General features: G+C 40.4%; 1 protein-coding gene across 3 annotated transcripts in view; it reads right to left on the reverse strand.

Moving 5' to 3' along the window:
* LOC146809885 (myosin-3) overlaps nucleotides 1-17,383 on the reverse strand; it is an 85,240-nt gene that overhangs the window by 24,738 nt on the left and 43,119 nt on the right. For all 3 annotated transcript variants that reach the window (XR_014966503.1, XR_014966502.1, XM_085616732.1), the window contains exons 20-22: nucleotides 16,564-16,687; nucleotides 15,492-15,628; nucleotides 5,415-5,670 (exon numbers count right to left, since the gene is read on the reverse strand). Coding sequence is in view for 1 of the 3 variants with exons in the window: in XM_085616732.1 (XP_085472858.1) it covers nucleotides 5,415-5,670; nucleotides 15,492-15,628; nucleotides 16,564-16,687 (517 nt within the window). In the remaining 2 variants the exon portion in view is untranslated. The remainder of the gene's footprint in view (nucleotides 1-5,414; nucleotides 5,671-15,491; nucleotides 15,629-16,563; nucleotides 16,688-17,383) is intronic.

Raw genomic sequence — 17,383 nt, forward strand, 5'->3', positions numbered from 1 at the left:
AAGCAGTAAAAATAATGCTAATTTCTTCTTGATTTTAAAAATAATTCAGTTGTTAATTTTTAGCATCTGAGTAGCCCCTGAGGAAAGAAGGAGACAATAATCTACCCCTTCCCCCCAAAATGTACTTAATGGAATCTGAAGGAGTAATTGGAAAGATTAAATGGTATGCTGTTGTGCATTTTATGTAGTAGCCCCAACACTATTAAAAACATCTAGGAGAGCTACACATTATTCTACAATTGCCTTTTTTGTTGTTCTTGTTTGCTTCACCTAATTGCTTCATCCTCAGTAGATTTGGGTAGTTGCCATAGTTACTATATCTTTCACAAGCTCATCAATTACATAGTGTGCACATTCTGTTTAAGAAGTGTGTTTAGCCTTTAGTTCTAGCCTACTACAAAACATGAGGCCGCTAAAACAGTCGTTAACTCACATCTTAGAGGTTCAAGGAAAGCATTTTTTTTTTTAATTTGTGGATCTGGCCTTTGATCCTCTAAGAAATTGGGTTATTATTTGCAAAGGATGTGAGTCCTTCACAGGTAATAAGTCCACAACCTTCCCTTTATTGGGAGCCAAGTACCCCATAGTGGCACTTAACTCTCTCAGGGTACCTATGTACAGCAGTGCAAGATCTACTCAGGGGAGGTGGTGTGGGTTAGTACCCTGGCTTGCTGGTATGCAATAAACAACACTAAATAAATTACTGTCCCGTCAGTGTTTTTGCTTACAAAGAGGAAAAGTTTCTTTATCATCAAACACTACTAAATACTACACATTAATCCCACACATACATAATCAGGTAAATAGAAATACCTTTGGTGACACCTTCAGAACAGTGTACATCCCCAGAAAACCCTCATCCCACAATCGCAATCTTGCATTAACAACCATTAAAATTGTCATTAAAGCATTGTGCTGAATAACGTGTCCCAGAGACTTATTTCTAACTTTACTATGCTGTTACTGCAGTTTTAAGACCAACCAAAAATGCCCCACTCCAGCATCTCTGTGCCAAACCTTAAGCTCTAGCATTGCATGGAACTGAAAAACTTCCCCTGGGGTCATGGATGCAACCCCGGGAGACTTTTTGGGAGCATCTTTTGAGGGCTTCAGTGTTTCTTGCAGCCCCACAAACACTCCTCAAAATGGTTGGTGGTGCCCCTGTCCCTCCTGACTCACCACAGGAAACATGTAGGCATATTTTGGGAGTGCTCCAGAGGACTCTGTGGTGCTCATTTACACCAAGGGATGAGTTTTTTTATGAGCGGGGGCATTGCCAATGTTGCTTTCTTTTGTTAAGATGCAGCCTCACGTTGTGTTTTCAACCCTTTTTTATGGTGCAAATATGTTTATTTCCATATTAGAGCTGGGTGCCCCTTTGATGGGACACATGGTGTGTGGTAATTCTAGGTGGTACATGGGGAGCCCCTAAACTATCCTGGATAGCTCCCTGCCCATCTGACACAATCGGGTGCCTGCGAGGGAGCCAATAGCGTCTATTTCTCCCATCTGTATGGCTTGTGGGCAGGTGGTGATGTGATATGCATCCCTCCACCACCACACAGGCATGGGGAATGAGGGACACACACTTAGGCAGCATGGTTGCACTCAATGTTTGGCGTTGTGTCCCAAGGAGATAGAGTCTCCCGGAACAGCAGCTAAATCTGGGAGATGGACCCCAGAAGCCGAATATGGCTCTGGGAAGGGGACTCACACACCTCCCCACTTCCCATTCAAATTATGAATAAAGGTTGTTTTGCCAACCATCATGGGCTTTGCCCTTCACAGGGGAATTCTTGGACATATGGCGTGCTTTGGCTCATTTTCTCATTCAGTACCAGACTTTAGAGTTGGGTTTCTCTGGCCTCATAGGGATTATTTTCTTAATTGTCATGTAGTTTTACTCCTAATGGCAAGCTCTAGCCAGAGGAACACTTTTGTCATGTCTCCTGACCTCTAAATTGGATTGCCATTGGGGGAGCTTGATTTTTGCTGCTCCTTTGCCAGACATGTCCTCTACCGGGGCTCATGACACTCTACTGCTACAGCGCGTCTTACACAGCCCTGAATAGACTCGTCCTAGTACTGGGTGCTAACTGGAGTCAAAGTCCTTCAGTCCATCTTCTCAGTTGGGCCAGGTGGTTTCTCCTTCCAGCCAGGAATTCTTTGCAATCATCGCTCCCAGGACCAGTGTCTTCTAAAAAAAACTTCCCACGTGCACAGGTTTTTAAGTGAAGATGGAAAGTTCTAGAAGCCAGGCACCCCTGGTCAATCCATGTGTGCCACAGTATCACTCCTCCCCTGTCATAACCTTCCAACACAGTATTCTGGGCCATTTTAAGATGGCGACTTCAAGTTTTCTAAGGAAAGATCTTCCCTGGGAGTCTCAGCTCCTCTCCCAACTGACACATTTGCCAGTACCCTTCCCATCAAAACTTCAAAAAGGAGCACCTCCTGTGTTTGGCTCCAGAGGTCTAGCCTTCCTCCTTTGTTTCTGTGGGCTTCAGCATGTCCCGACCAGGTACAGTGTGAACAGTTAATTCAAAGATGCAGATTTCCTTTCCACACCTTTTAGGAGCTGGGCCAAGCACTGTTAATGGCTCTATTGTGCGGGGAAGCATTCGACTCTCCTGCTGGCTAGCACATTAATTAACTTGGACCAGTAAGGGTGATAAACGCCTAAAATATGATTATGGCTGAGTCAGGGAAATATGAAAAATCTCACTGTGCCATAAGAAGTGTAGTTATGAGAACCGTGACAATTGATCTACATTCAAGGTTTATGCTAAGATTAATACCGCACAGGACCTGTAGGCCTATGTGGAGCAAAACTGTATGTTGGTGCAGATTTCACTTATAATGTGTCATTTAGCGGATCACCACAGACTTTCAGTAAGCACTACAGACCTACACTATGGATGCCCACTCCCATTAAAAAGGCTTACGACAGGACTGCTCCAGTCCTCAAAGGGTCCCTTCCATGAGAGGCTACCAATGCAAAGATACCAGACTGCACAACATGGTAGTCTCATACGCAGAGCCCAAGCACATACAGGTGCTCACATGTTCTTGCGTAACCAACCTAGAGCCCCTCCCCAGTGGTGCAGCAGTGTCCTTATCTGGTGGACAGCACATTCATTCCATTTCTTTTAAATTTACTGTGCATGAGACTCAGTTAGTGAGACTCGCTCACAGTAAACGTTCAAAACTGGGGAGTCCAAACATGAAAAACTCTTTGCTACAGCCCCTCTATTTCAGGGTTGATCTCTATATAATCCAGTATTAGGCCTTTCAGTGAAATATATGAGCTAATTAAACTATTCAGCAGGGTCCTTACAGTAGTAATCTAGGTCACTGGTACGCCTGTATTCTTGATGATTTACTTGTTTAAATATTGTGCCTATGTGATACTGTGAGCCTCATAGCATACATTGTGCTGGAGGTGCAAGTGATTGCATTGTGGCAGAGTAGGTGAATCTCAAAATATTTTGGATTTCCAACTCAAGTTTGTTATTAACAAAAGGTCTGGTCAGTTCTTCTGTCATACAGAATGATCCAAGTGAATGCTGTCTGTGCAGACAAACTCACGTTTGGGGTCCCTCAAGTCCCCGCACAATCTACACAAGGGCTATTCACAAACATACAGGGGGTGTGGGTGAGACCACAGCTAAAGTAGCAATGCACCTGAGCATTAGGACTGTCATATTTAATCTTGGTAGGTGCATAGCTGATTGATGTCTGTCAACTTGAACAGAGTAAAACAACATCACAAGCATTTAAGTTTATGGAAACTTGATGGTTACTGCACATTAGAGAAAAATGATGGGTTTTACAACACAAGGATCACTCGATCTCTGAAATTTACAACTGAATTCTGCCTGTTTGGATCTATAATGGTGCCACAGGGGCCGACCTTTCCATATTTACAAGTACATTTGTTCAGGGGAGACATCTCGTCTTCAAAACAAGATCAAATGCATGATGTGAACTTGATGAATGACCACTTCTAGCACTAAGGAATGTTTGTTTTATTACAAACCTCTCTTTATCAGAAAAAAGGGAGCACAGTTTGGACAAGAAGTGTTCAAATCATCAACTGAAAAACTGGTGGAACAGAGATGGGACACTGTCTTCCTCACTAAATGATGGGACAAACTTGGACAAATTACATTTATCTCACAATGTCTCAGCCCCTTATCTGTAACAATAGGACGCCTCAGAAATAGGCGGAATGCATATGTTAGACAATATGTACAACAACACGAAAGAGCATGTACTCTATTCAAGATGATCAGGGAAACAGTGAAGGGTGTAATTGAAACACGTCTCCATTAGAAATGGGGTTACAACGGACAATAAGAACCTTCAATAGATTATTTCCTTAGACTTATGCTATGACTCCATTTTAAAAATAATAACATAGTTATCATGGTTAGACGAGATTTGGAGAAGCCAGCACCTTAGCAGTATTTGTGAAAGGCCAGCTCATAGGGCCAGAGTGTCATGTACTCAAAATGCTAAACAAACCAAATACACTTGAACATTCAGAATTTTTACTATTGTTAATTGTAACATATGTTTACATACAATAGATCTGAATGGGGCAATGTATGTATTGAGTAATTATTTGAAAACCAAAGTTCTACGGTAAAATAAATTAAGCATGCCATTTATTTTTCAATTCACACAATCAAACAAACAAGGTTATTGATTGCATGAGTGATTCATTAGCTGATGATGGGCCTCATTTGGGCTTTGGTGGAATGCAACATCCAGCATAAATTGGTGGATATCCCATCCCACTACGCTCACAATTTTGTTGACTCATTTAGTGTCAGGGAAACAGCTGAGTTTCAAGCAGCAGAGTCTCAGATTTCTCCGCCATTGAAAACGTCTAGCTGGTAGCCTATCTGCCACTTATTGTGGCCCTGTCAATGCTGATTTTGCTTGTGTGGCTCGACTAAGCTATGCATGACAGTCCCAGGTAAGAAAACATGCCCCAAATGTAAATGGAAAAAACGCCCTCGATCTCTGGGACATCAGATTTTTTTAGAAACAAATCCCTTATTTTGGCTGAGTAGACTGTCACGAACTGGTGGCCAATCGGATATTATATTTTCACTGAAAATGCCCCCTCTGCGTTCACAAAGCAGTTTGAATGAAAATCCCCCAACAAAGTGACAGGAAGCCCACCATTTTGATAGTGGGCAGCCTTCAGATTGCTGGAGGCTGGGACTCCGCCACATAAGTGGTTTGGCAGCCTAGCCACAAAATTAACAAAACATGCATGTCTTTTGAGGGCAATTTCTAAGCACGGGCTGAGCAATAGGCATATTTATACGGGTACTGTTGTAGTTTAAAAAAATATCACCAACAACTAAAATAAAATCAATAACAGAGACGTGTTTACTTACAGATTGGACTTGAAGCATTAGGTCATTCTTTTCTTGGAGAAGTTTGACCATTTTTTCCTCTAGTTCTTTCCGCCTAGCCTCTGATTTGGCAAGGTCTTCTTTTGTTTTCGCAAATTCTTCCTTCATGTTGGCCATCTCTTTCTCAGACTCAGCGCTCCTCAGTAGAGGCTTTATCTTGAAGAAAAGTTTCATCCAGGACCAGTGTTTGACATTCATGAATGAACGGATATTATACTGGATGGTGAATATTGCTTCCCTGAAATACAATTATATTTTAAGAAACTAAGTTAGGGCCATTGAAGGGAACTCTCATCCAGGTCATCAAAATATTTTTACGTGCATCAGCCATGGGCACTGTAATAAGCATTTATTTCCTTTTTTATATCTATATTCCATGTAACCTCTTGTCAGTGACAACACAGGACGGTTTAACAAAATGCCTAGAAATAACGGGTTTAGAGAAATGGATTCCAGCCATGATTCTGGGCATCACAAGAAATTGCCCCATAACAGGAATATCATGTGCTAAATGTATTCTAGTTCTTTCATAACAATAAACATATCTACAAGACATTGTAAAATGGGCCCTATTGGAATGTCTAATTCAACATACTACAGATAGGTTCAGTCATGTTGATGATATGGATAGCTGCAAAGGTCACAGTTTTATAAATATTTAGCATCAAGAATGTTCTTATATTTAAACAAGTAAATGCTGCAAAAAAGCATGACAGAAAAGATGAAGCTACACAACATGATATAAAAAAATCTGCTAATGAAATAACCTAAGTCATGCGTCTTCTTTCCTTCAATTTTAGCACTTTCAGGTTCTTTCAGACATGCAATATAGATCTAAAGTTGCAAAGAGCTACCATTTCCACCTTGTTTAAGAGAACCATGTTGTTACCTGTTTGAGTACCCAATCACAAATTAAATCCATTTTGGAAACTGAGCAGAATAAAGATATGCTCTATTTAAGTATTACATATTGGAAGTAGCAGAGAGAGAGATTAAAAGGTTTTATGAGAGAAGAAAGGGATAGGAATAGTGGATCAATGAAGGTTAAAGATGGAATCCAAAAGAAAGAGGTGTGAAGATGTACAAAATAGAAATAGGGGGTCGAAAAGAATAGATGATGGCTACATGAAGAAAGATAAAGACAATGTCAATTATTTGAAGAGGAGAAGATGAGTAAATAATGGAACTTAATGAGAGTTGAAGTGAAACACAAAGTAGTTCCTCAGACCTAATCCAAAGAGCTTGTAAAGAAGTGTTGCTAGGGGGAGTCACAGTTCCTATGAAAAAAGTGTGATAGGAGGCGGGGAGAAGGAGTCGTTCTCTTAATATAATGCCTGGGGACAGTGTGTCCTTATCTTGGTGCCCTCATTGGGCCAGCGCAGCAATGCCCTACAGGTCCCTCGAAGGGTCACTTTATCAGAGATCTTTTGAAAAAATAAAGCTGTAAGAGTGTGTGCAGTCTGAGTGGGAGTGGTGTCTGAGTGTGAGGTTAAAAGATGGCTGGAGGGGAAACTAGTAGATTTATTAGGGAATAACCCCTCTGTCATCAATAAAAAACCAGACGGTCGTGCTGCTTGGAGGTGATAATGGCCCTCAGTAGCTACACAGGTGTCATGTTCATATTGGGCATGTTGAAGGTCGACATCTTTCGCGCAGATCGTGGTCTCAGGAGGAGATCCGTTGCGCTTCTTCAGGACCAATGTAAGGAGTGCAGTGAGTGCTAGTGCATTGTGGTGGCCTGTCAATTAGTCAAAGTACCACTTGCTAGAGTAATGTAATCTGGAACGACAAAAGAAACAAGATAAAAGGAATGGAGGAAAGGCAGTTGTGTGTGTAAACCCTTGTAGGAGGGTACAGGTAGAGAACGGAGCTAAGGTCCCCCACTGGTCGACTGTGTGCTTGTGGTATTTACCATCTACTGTTATCCCCCAGCATACTATTTACCAAGTGGTAGGCTGTCATCACACATAGTATTGTGGTGACGCTCAAGTGGACGAACAAGCATATGAATATAAAGGCATCTCGGTAGAATCATGGCGTGGTGCACAAAGTCATAGACATACTGGCGTAGACGAACAAACACGAAGATGCATAATTTTTAAGCCAAGGTCAAGGGCATGGCCAAGTCACTCCGGTATTTCATTCTGTGAGCTGTGCCGACTGTATTGGTATTGTATAAAAAGTTTGCGGTGTTGTGAGTAAAAACATATATTAAGGTAGACCATTGATGGCAAGACCTCTTTACCTTCTGTAGAGAAGTGAACAGGCTCTTGCAGCAAAGAGTAGGATGCATGTCATGAGCAAAATAGATGGAGGAGACAGTGAAAGAATTATGAGGAATTTATGTAATGGAGTGAAAAGGAGAAGACAGGTTGAATAAAGTGTCTGTAGAAAAAAGGGATAATATATTAGTGTGATGCCTAAGAGAGAAGGTTTGCTTGATAGAGACAATTTTTTAAATTAGGTGAAGCCTTTAGCATGAGTAAATAAGGGAGAATGATGGAGAACAAGAATAAACAATTTAAATATAGGGCACATTATCACCTTGTCCACCTCTGGCTTTCTGTTTTAAGACAAAAACATTTGATGTAAGCTTTCTTATAATGGCTACCTGGTGGGATTACGATCAGAAAATTGTCAATCACAATAGCAGTAGTAAGCAAATTCTTTTACTTACAACTCACCCTGTGAAGATTAACCAAGAAATAATGTGAAGTATCTTGAATATGTTCCTCTTTTCATTATAAAAATAAAGCTAACTGCGCATTTCTGGAGAACATTGGGGATCAAAATCAAAATCTGAACCTGCAAAGCAATTGGTACATAGTTCACACACACTTAAGTACAGATAAAAAAACAGGTCTTACGGAATTGTAAGTCCAAGAGTAGACCCTAAGTGTGATATTAACCTCAACATATTATGTCCCATAATAGAGATAAGGAGATGAAATACAATAGTACCTGGTCCACCAGTAATAACTTTAATTCTTCTGTTCTTAGGGAAACCGCTTGGTGGCGTTACAATTTTTTGCTCTCCCAATCATCTGTATTTGTTGCATGTCCAATAAACTTTCTGGGACTGATATAGTTTTACTTTGATACTTGTCATCTGACTAGACTGTTACATTATGATGAACATAATATTTAAGATATACAGTTTTATCATTAGGAAAACTGCTCTTTTACGATTTGAGATACAAAATCCCTTTGAATGTCAAAAGTCAAAATGTCAGAAGCCGCAAAAGACAAATGAAACTAGCTATCCATGCATACATTTTGTATTTATATGCATTTGTTGGACAACTTATCAACAGGCATAGTTTGATAGACCTGAAGGGGGCAGCTAAGTAAGTTATTACTTGCATGAATGTAACCAGTGCGTGAGAAAACAAAGAAGCAGTGCGTGATAAAAAAATCCCTATGTGATCTACAAAGTGTATAGTAAATATTTTTACTATAGAGAATGCAAGTTCTTCAAACAATTGTATTTGTTTTTAACCTAGTGCACAAGATGAAAAAGCCTAGACTGTGTCAAAGCTTAAACAGAGGCTTAAATGTATTTATTATACATTACTCATTATTTAACATGTCAAGTGGAAAGAGTTTCTAAATGGGAAAATAAATATTTAGGCAATGCAATAAACTAATTTATTGGATAAGATGGAAAAAGCAGTACTGTGAAGAATCAGTGAATAAACAGAGGAGCTAATTTTTGGGGTGCAGGGATTTGATGAACAGGAAAAATACAAAGGGGGATCAATAGAAAGCACTAGGTAAGTAAACTGCTGCAGAGAGGTGACAACAATTACAACAACTGTACCCAAGATGTGGGAAGTGAGCATAAACACGAGAAACCACGGCGTTCAAGGAAAGTAGGACATGGGTGGGCATTAGAAGAAGAATTGTTTAAATACAGGTACCTCAACTTTATCATCCAGAAATAAGAAAGATAGTGGCTATTCAGAAGAATGTAAAAGATAGAAGGTATTCAGAAAAGTTAAATTATAGACCTGAATTGTAAGGAACTAGGGAATGTATAAACAGTATGTGCTTTAATCTAAAGATAATCAACCCAAATTATTTTTTTGAATTACAGAACACAATTAGTGAAGAATAACCTATTTTCAAATAACAATATGTTTTATTTAAAGTTATATTATAATATATTATGTCAGATTACATCAAGCTACACTGTTATATTCTATTGATTAATATTATTGTGTCTGTCGCATGTCCTATAGAGCCACCTGTGTCAAAATCTACTAAAAGACACTAACTGTTCTTACGTTATATGTTATGAAAAACAATCAAACTTCTCTGATCATAGTGATTTCTTATTCTTGACCATGAACAAATATGACATTCATTATGAGCACTCTGGTGATGAAACTAGAGACTTTCTTAAGAAAGGATGATGCATTAGTCACACGCCCCATTTACAGCAATGTCGGGTGCACAATTGAGGGTGCAGTGCTGCTGCTGTTGATTATCCTATATTAAGGACAAGAAGTGTCAGATTTTCACTGGGAGAGTTTCACAAATGCACAATCTTTTCAAATAGCTTATGACATGTCATAGATGCAGTTTGTTACACAGTGAAGTATTACTTCAGATCTGAACATACATTATAACCCAACAATGTAATATGGCAAAACACCATCAACATGTACTACTGCACAGTATCTGTTGTGTGCAATTTAGGCTCTGCATGATTTGAAAAATAATATGAGTAGATGTTAGTTGTTCTTTGTTTATCTTGAAAAACATTGTAGTATGAATAACAGGTGTATTTGAAAAGTAGTTTATGCACAGCATACATGTATTTTTCAAAGGGAACCAGTGGGAGGAAAAACCCTCTCACGACCTAGGTCGAGAATACTGTGGAAATTAACAAAAGACTACATATACTCTCACAATCCAGGTTGAGAAACAAAAAGAGAACTCTCACCAAGAGGGAATCAAAATACCGTGGAAACTAACAAAGGACTTATTCTACCCTCGCAGCACAGGAAAAGACAAAGGAAACCAACTCTCCAACCGCACAACCTAATCATTACAAAACCAGTCTCTCTCCAGCTATGTAGGCGGATTCTAAAGCAAGTTTCATAAAATGAAATGTAGAAAGAAACAATAAATAATAGTTAAGCTCTCATACTCCCAGCCATTAAGGACTGGGCTGATTCCAGGCTGCCTCCAGCACTTCCTTGCTCTGTCCCTCCTATACCAATATCCAGGGTAGACCCTCAGGTTGAAAGCCACCTATCTACGCGTAAATGACATCTGGGTACTCACTGAGGCAAGATGCTGCCTGCCCCATCAACTTCCCTCCACCCCTCAATGCCAAAGTGCATGAAACCTCCCGGCCCAAACTCTTTCTCCATCATCATCCTCCCTAATCTCTCACTAAAGACGAAAAAAAAATTCAAACATAGGCTGATTAAACAACACCCTGAAGCACTCTTCGCTGATTTATAATACAATTCCTCTAAAGGCCAACAAAAAATGGATCTCATTTTCCACACCCAATGACCTGCAAAATGGGACACTATACTTAGGACCTACCTTCTTATATCCAAAACTACCAGCACCCCTCACAGCTGCAAACCGACAATCTCAAACTCAAACTCTCCTTTGTTCAATGGCAACACCTCTGCTACCATCAACAGAAACAGAATAGTCTTGATTCAAGCCAACAACGCCAACCTAGATTCATTTGAATCACTATTTCACAAGCTGCGGCATGCCATCACTCATTTGCACTTTACTCACTGGCACATCTCCCCCTCCCCCACCAACCGCCCCACTAGTGACAACACAAAACAATCTCACAACTCGCAACAACAACTTCAAATTTACCCCCTCCATCACCACTCTCTCTACCTCTACCACTACCCCTCACTCGCACACTAAAAACATCTTATCCAGACCAATTCTAAGGAACGTCACTACTGCGACTCCCCAACCCCCTGGCGACCCCCCCTCCACTCTTCCCTTACCGCGATCCTCTTTCCCACAGGCTGCTCGTGAGGTTGACCCACTAACAAATTCACCAGACTCTCACCTTTCATCAGCACTCAACAATCTGCTGTCTGAAACAAGACAAGAGTGCTCAAACCAAATGTCCACGATAACCATCATGAACGATATAGTTACCAATGACACCATGAACCACACTCTCACTGACAGGCACTCTCTGTACTGCCCCACTCAGGCCAGCTTGAAATTAAACACCATTACCCCATCCTCACTGAATATGATTCAGAGACTTTATCTGATAGAAAGCCAATTAGAGATAGTAATACAGGGTATAAACAAAATCTTATTGAACCTAACCACACATCTGAAGCCTTCCACCCACCAGCACCAATAATCAACACCCACGTCTTCCCAAGACACAGCCGCACAGCTGGAACTCGACTCCTTTTACAAACCAGCCTCAGAAACCCAAAAGAACAAGTGCTGCAATGTCCCTGAGGGAGGCGAAAGATCTAGCCAATTCTTACGACTCATCATCACCTAATGACAACCCCAGCTCCATGATCCAGATAATCACAGGATTTGATAGAGACCGCATCTCACTAAGAACGATGAGGCCACCAGCTAACCACATCAATATTCCCATGGCACCTCCCCCTAAGAAACTCAACACCAAGGGAACGTCCAACTGCATGCTTATAAACTGCTGATCTGCAACCAAACACGCAACAGAACTAGCAGAAACCATCCTGAACTATGACATTGATATTACGTTCATCACAGAAACTTGGTTGAATGAATCCTCCTCCAAAATACAGGAATCCTGTCATTGGGCGAGAAGTTTAAGACAGATTCCCCTTGCCGAACTGGAAGAAAGGGTGAAGACACTACTTCCCCCCACTACAAATACCTCTGTTCAGCCAAACTCACTGCACACTACAACGCAACAATGACAACCATACTAGACCAAGTAGCCCCTTTGAAAAAAAAAGAGTCAGGAACACCCCATCGAGATTCTGGTTCAATATAGACCTAAACTCTGAAAGAAGACAACCCAGAGCCACTGAAAGACTTTGGCGGAATAACTCATCCGTAACCAACCTTGACCAGCTCAAAACAGAACGCAGGAAATATAAAAAACACATCAGGAATGAAAAAGCTACCTTCTTCCGCAGCGTATTACACAATGCAAAAAACCGTCCCAAAGAGCTCTTCACAATCATTAAACAACAAACATCCAAGCCTCCAACAATAACCGGGCAGGCCTCCAAAGAACTATGTGACAATTTTGCCAATTTCTTAAATGATAAAATCACCAAGATTGAGCACTCCCTTGACGACCACTCCCTGTCATTCAACGAAATCCCGCAATCCAGTACTGAAGGAGACAACTCCACCACGCACTCCCCCAGGTGCTGGAAGACATTCAACCCAATCTCAGAAGCAGACATCACTGAAATGATTAACATGTCCAATCCCTCCTCCCACATAGCTGACCCTATTCCTGCTCACCTGGCAAAAAAGCTGAACCACGTCTTAGCCCCTCTTTGGGCCAAGATTATAAATAGCTCCCTGAGAACCGGAGTCTTGCCAGGCTGTCCTAAAATCAGCCAAGTCACGCCATTACTAAAAAAAACAGGCACAGACCCAAATAACCCCAACAACTTCAGGCCTGTCTTCAACCTCCCCTTTTTAGCCAAAATACTCGAAAGATGTGTTCTCCTCCAACTCAACCAACACATTGACAGCAACAACCTTCTGGAAACTCCTCCATCGGGCTTCAGAAAAGGGTGCAACACCGATACAGCGATCCTGAATGTTATAGATGATGTATACAAATCAATCGATGTCGACCGATGCTGCCTACGCATACTCCTTGACCTATCAGCAGCCTTTGATACGGTTGACAACAAACTTCTCATAAAAGCCCTCCGAGAAAGAATAAGAGTGGACAAGGTGGTCCTACAATGGTTCACCTCCTTCCTACAAAACCGCTCTCTACAAATAAAAATTAACAATTCCACTTCTGACATACTCCCACTAACCCTGGGTGTCCCACAAGGGTCAGTTCTCTCCCCTTCACTGTTAAACATCTACATGGAGCCCCTCACCACCATACTCAAGAAAGCCAACATCCCCTTCCACCACTATGCGGATGATACCCAGATCTACCTAGAAACATCCTCAATTGGAGACATACAGAGACTAAATGACACTCTAAGAGAAGTCAAGCACTGACTATCACACAACCACCTAAAACTCAACCAAGATAAGACAGAAATGCTTCTCATATCCAATAATAAGCCGACCCCCCAAGTCACAGAATGGCTAAAATTCATTGATGCTCTTAACTGCAATCTTACCCTGGCTGACTCGTTACAATCCCTGGGAATCAGTCTGGACCCACGTTTGAACATGAGCAAACAAATAAAGAGCACTGCAAAGAGCACATTCTGTAACTTAAAGCTACTCAACAAAATCAAACCCTTTACCCTTCCCAATGATCTTAAACAGCCCACACAATCTTTGGTTCTGTCCAGATTGGACTACGGAAATGCAACCCTCACAGGCACAGCAAAATCTCACTTAGCCCCGCTCCGAACAACACTAAATGCAGCTGCTAGGATGGTCCCCAGAATAAAGAAATACGACCACATCTCTCCCTCTCTAAGAGAACTAAAATGGCTCCCAATTGAAGCGCGTTCCAACTTCAGAACTGCATGTCTCACTCACAAAGCTCTTCACACCGGCAAACCTGCCTACCTGGCATCCCAACTCAAAAAGGCAGGCCAACAAGAAATCTCAGGAGGACAAACACACTACTTCTCATTCCTCCCAAAACTCACAAACAAAAAACCTCATCATGCTCCTTCTCTGGAAATGCTCCTAAAATGTGGAAATCCATCCCAAACCATATCAGGACAAACCCTTCCTTTATAAATTCAAAAGACAGCTCAAAGACCTCTTCCTCGACCAAACTCAACCAACTGGATAGCAACCATCCAGCGAGACAGAGTACCTCTGCTACAGGAATCTTGTCCAGAGGATAAACCAGCCATCTTAACAAGGGGGCATCTACATCTCCTGTCTTTTGATCCGCTTCTATGATCCCCTCCAGGCTGTAACCAGATTCAACACCAGACAATGCTGTTTACTGTAACAATGTGTGTCCGTTAGCAACATGATAAATGTTGTAAGGCGCTCTGATACCTTCGGGTCTGGCCAGCACTATATGACTCTTAAATAAAATAAATAAATAAAATATTTTCAGTGTATAATTAACTATATGTAAGGAAGTGCTAGGAGATTGCTTAATGTAAAATAGTAAGATTATATACTTATCTAGATTCAATGTTAGCATGAAAGACATTGTTCTAACATACAACATGGTGTATGTTCCATGCATCAGAAAAATGAGAATGTAACCCCAGTGATATTGCTAATCTATAGAATGTGAGTAAGCTTAAGAAATATTCATGAACTTATAAGATTTGCAGTGATGAGAGTTAAAGAGCCAAGTAAAAATCTATCAATGATCCTAGCATCTGAATCTCTCATAGCAACCGCCTGGGTGAGATTGTATGTGAATACAGTGGCAACTTATATTGGACCCCATCACAAAAATGATTGTAAGGAACCACCAACAGTATAGCACTAGTGTACCACTAGTTACACTGCTACCCAGCACAGAAGCTTGTGTGTGGGAGTGCATACTAACTACACTCCTTACTTACCCCTATGCTTCTGCAAAGTAGGAGAACCTTCTCCATATTGCAGAATCAATGACAAAGTGTTGTGGCTATTAGTGTACCACACACATGAAACTCACAAGCACTACTCAACAGCCATATGTAGGGGTATGTCCAGAACTCAAGGGGTCTCCAGCAGTACCCATTTTGAAAATTATTAGAAGGATCATGCAGAAAGAGTTATCACTCCTTGAGGCAGAAAGGGTTTCATAAATGTCTGTATGGCCTAAGTCCTTAATATGAATGGTAAAGGAAAGAAAGGAATGTCCTTTATTTGTGAGGAATACTTTCACATAATTGAATGCTGTTTCAGAACAAAGAATATGTATGGTACCTTCTTTCCATCATCTTTCTGAATTCAACTCTCATTAAATAGCCTCTGCAAAGAGCCTGAGTGCGTCTAATTAAGAGCGCTAAGCGTTCATCTCGCATTTCTTCCAGTGTACCGAGCAAACCAGCTTTGAAGAACACCTGAATGAGAAAATAAAAAACAACATTTGCAAGTACATCTCAAACATAGAAAGAGGCAAACCCATAAAGACAGACTACACTAGGACACATTGATTTGTTTAAAAAAATGTTGATAGTAATAAAATGCATTTCAATGAACCATTGAAGCTGGCGAACATCGGCAAAACCACTTCTCATATCTTTCCACTAATAGAATACATACATAACTGTAGATATCGAATAGTTGGAAGAGACTAGTAATAATAATAATAAAGGAATTTTGTTAAGCGCACAGCTACCCCCAACGGGCTAGTGGGTCATTATGTCTTATTTGCAGGTATCAATATTTATTTGTGGTGCATATGGCACAACCGTGACTTTGTCTGCCTTTCCTGACAGAGATAAACTAATGCAAATCTTCCTAGGGTCCCTATAGGTAAAACACAATCTCACCAAAAGCCAGGCTTTGGCGGTTAACGAAGTCACGTTATCGGCCTCTACCTTTGTGTTAGAACAGACTAACTGCCTATTTTCTTTTTAAAACAAATGTCAGTTTGCTTGCTGGTGACTGTTTTTTGTTGCCTCTCAATTACACCTATTTTATGTTTAACATGCTTTGCAAAATTAACAGATGATAAATCTGAGACAACAACAATAATCACTATTGTACCTAAATTATTTCTAATACATTCATGCTCTAAAAGTATTTTACATACATTTTGTTATTATGCTTTATTAATGCACATGTTTAATTGTGTTTTAAACACATGAGGTATTTGTACTCCTTGTTTCTGCCAACGTGGCATATTGTGTAAGAGGAAACAACTCTATTATGCTTTCTACCCTACGCAGTGATAACACAGCAATGTTACGATTCATAAATCCCCTTATAAAATTGTCACACCATCTAATCGTGGCTCATCCCTGATCAGACATTAAAGACAAGGAATAACTACCTTTGTGTGTCCAAATTTGTATTGTGTAGGATCAATTTCTATGGTCCCCAGTAACTTTTCGCATCCTTTCTTGCTATCTATAAAATGTCCTTCTGGAATGGCGCTGGGATTCAAAATACGATATCTGAAAGGTTAAAAACACAATGGTTATTCAAACATCTATTTCAGTTAAATTCTAACTACAAAACACACATACTTAAAATAACACATAGAAGTTATTATAAACATTAATGGATGAAAACATAGAGACTAAAGTACAGGAATGCAAAAGAAGATTCTATCATTTATATGAATTATCAGAAGAAAGCAGCTGGCAAGTAAGGCTGTGATGATTAATGAACAAAGCTAAGAAACTAATTTCAGCATCACCAGGGATGGACAAAATTGCATTTTGGTGCAGGTCATTAGGTGAAAATGCATTTTTTGCACTTTATGGTGATGCAGCTTTCACAGCACATTTGTTGAATGATAAACTGTGAAATATTAAATAAGTGCTAACAAAATAAACTGAAAGAATTTTGTGGAATATCGCAAGGAATTCTAAACTATCAAAATATGAGAGAAAAAAAATCTGGTAATTGCAATATTAGAGGAATCTCCATGCATTACCAAATGCCTCTTTGGTTTTTACAGTTTATATTTTAGTTTGTAATTAGCTGTAATGTGTCAGTGTTTATTTTATGGAGCTGTCTCACCATTGACAACTGAAAGGCAAGCCCTGTACAGACATGAAGCATTGTCCACATCTGCAGGTCAGGTTCGGACTATCCCTTTTGCTTGCTGAATGCCTCCCAGACTTTTCTGGATTTCTAGTTGTTTT

Source organism: Triturus cristatus, chromosome 7, assembly GCF_964204655.1.
Source record: "Triturus cristatus chromosome 7, aTriCri1.1, whole genome shotgun sequence".
In the NCBI taxonomy this organism is placed as follows: Eukaryota; Metazoa; Chordata; class Amphibia; order Caudata; family Salamandridae; genus Triturus; species Triturus cristatus.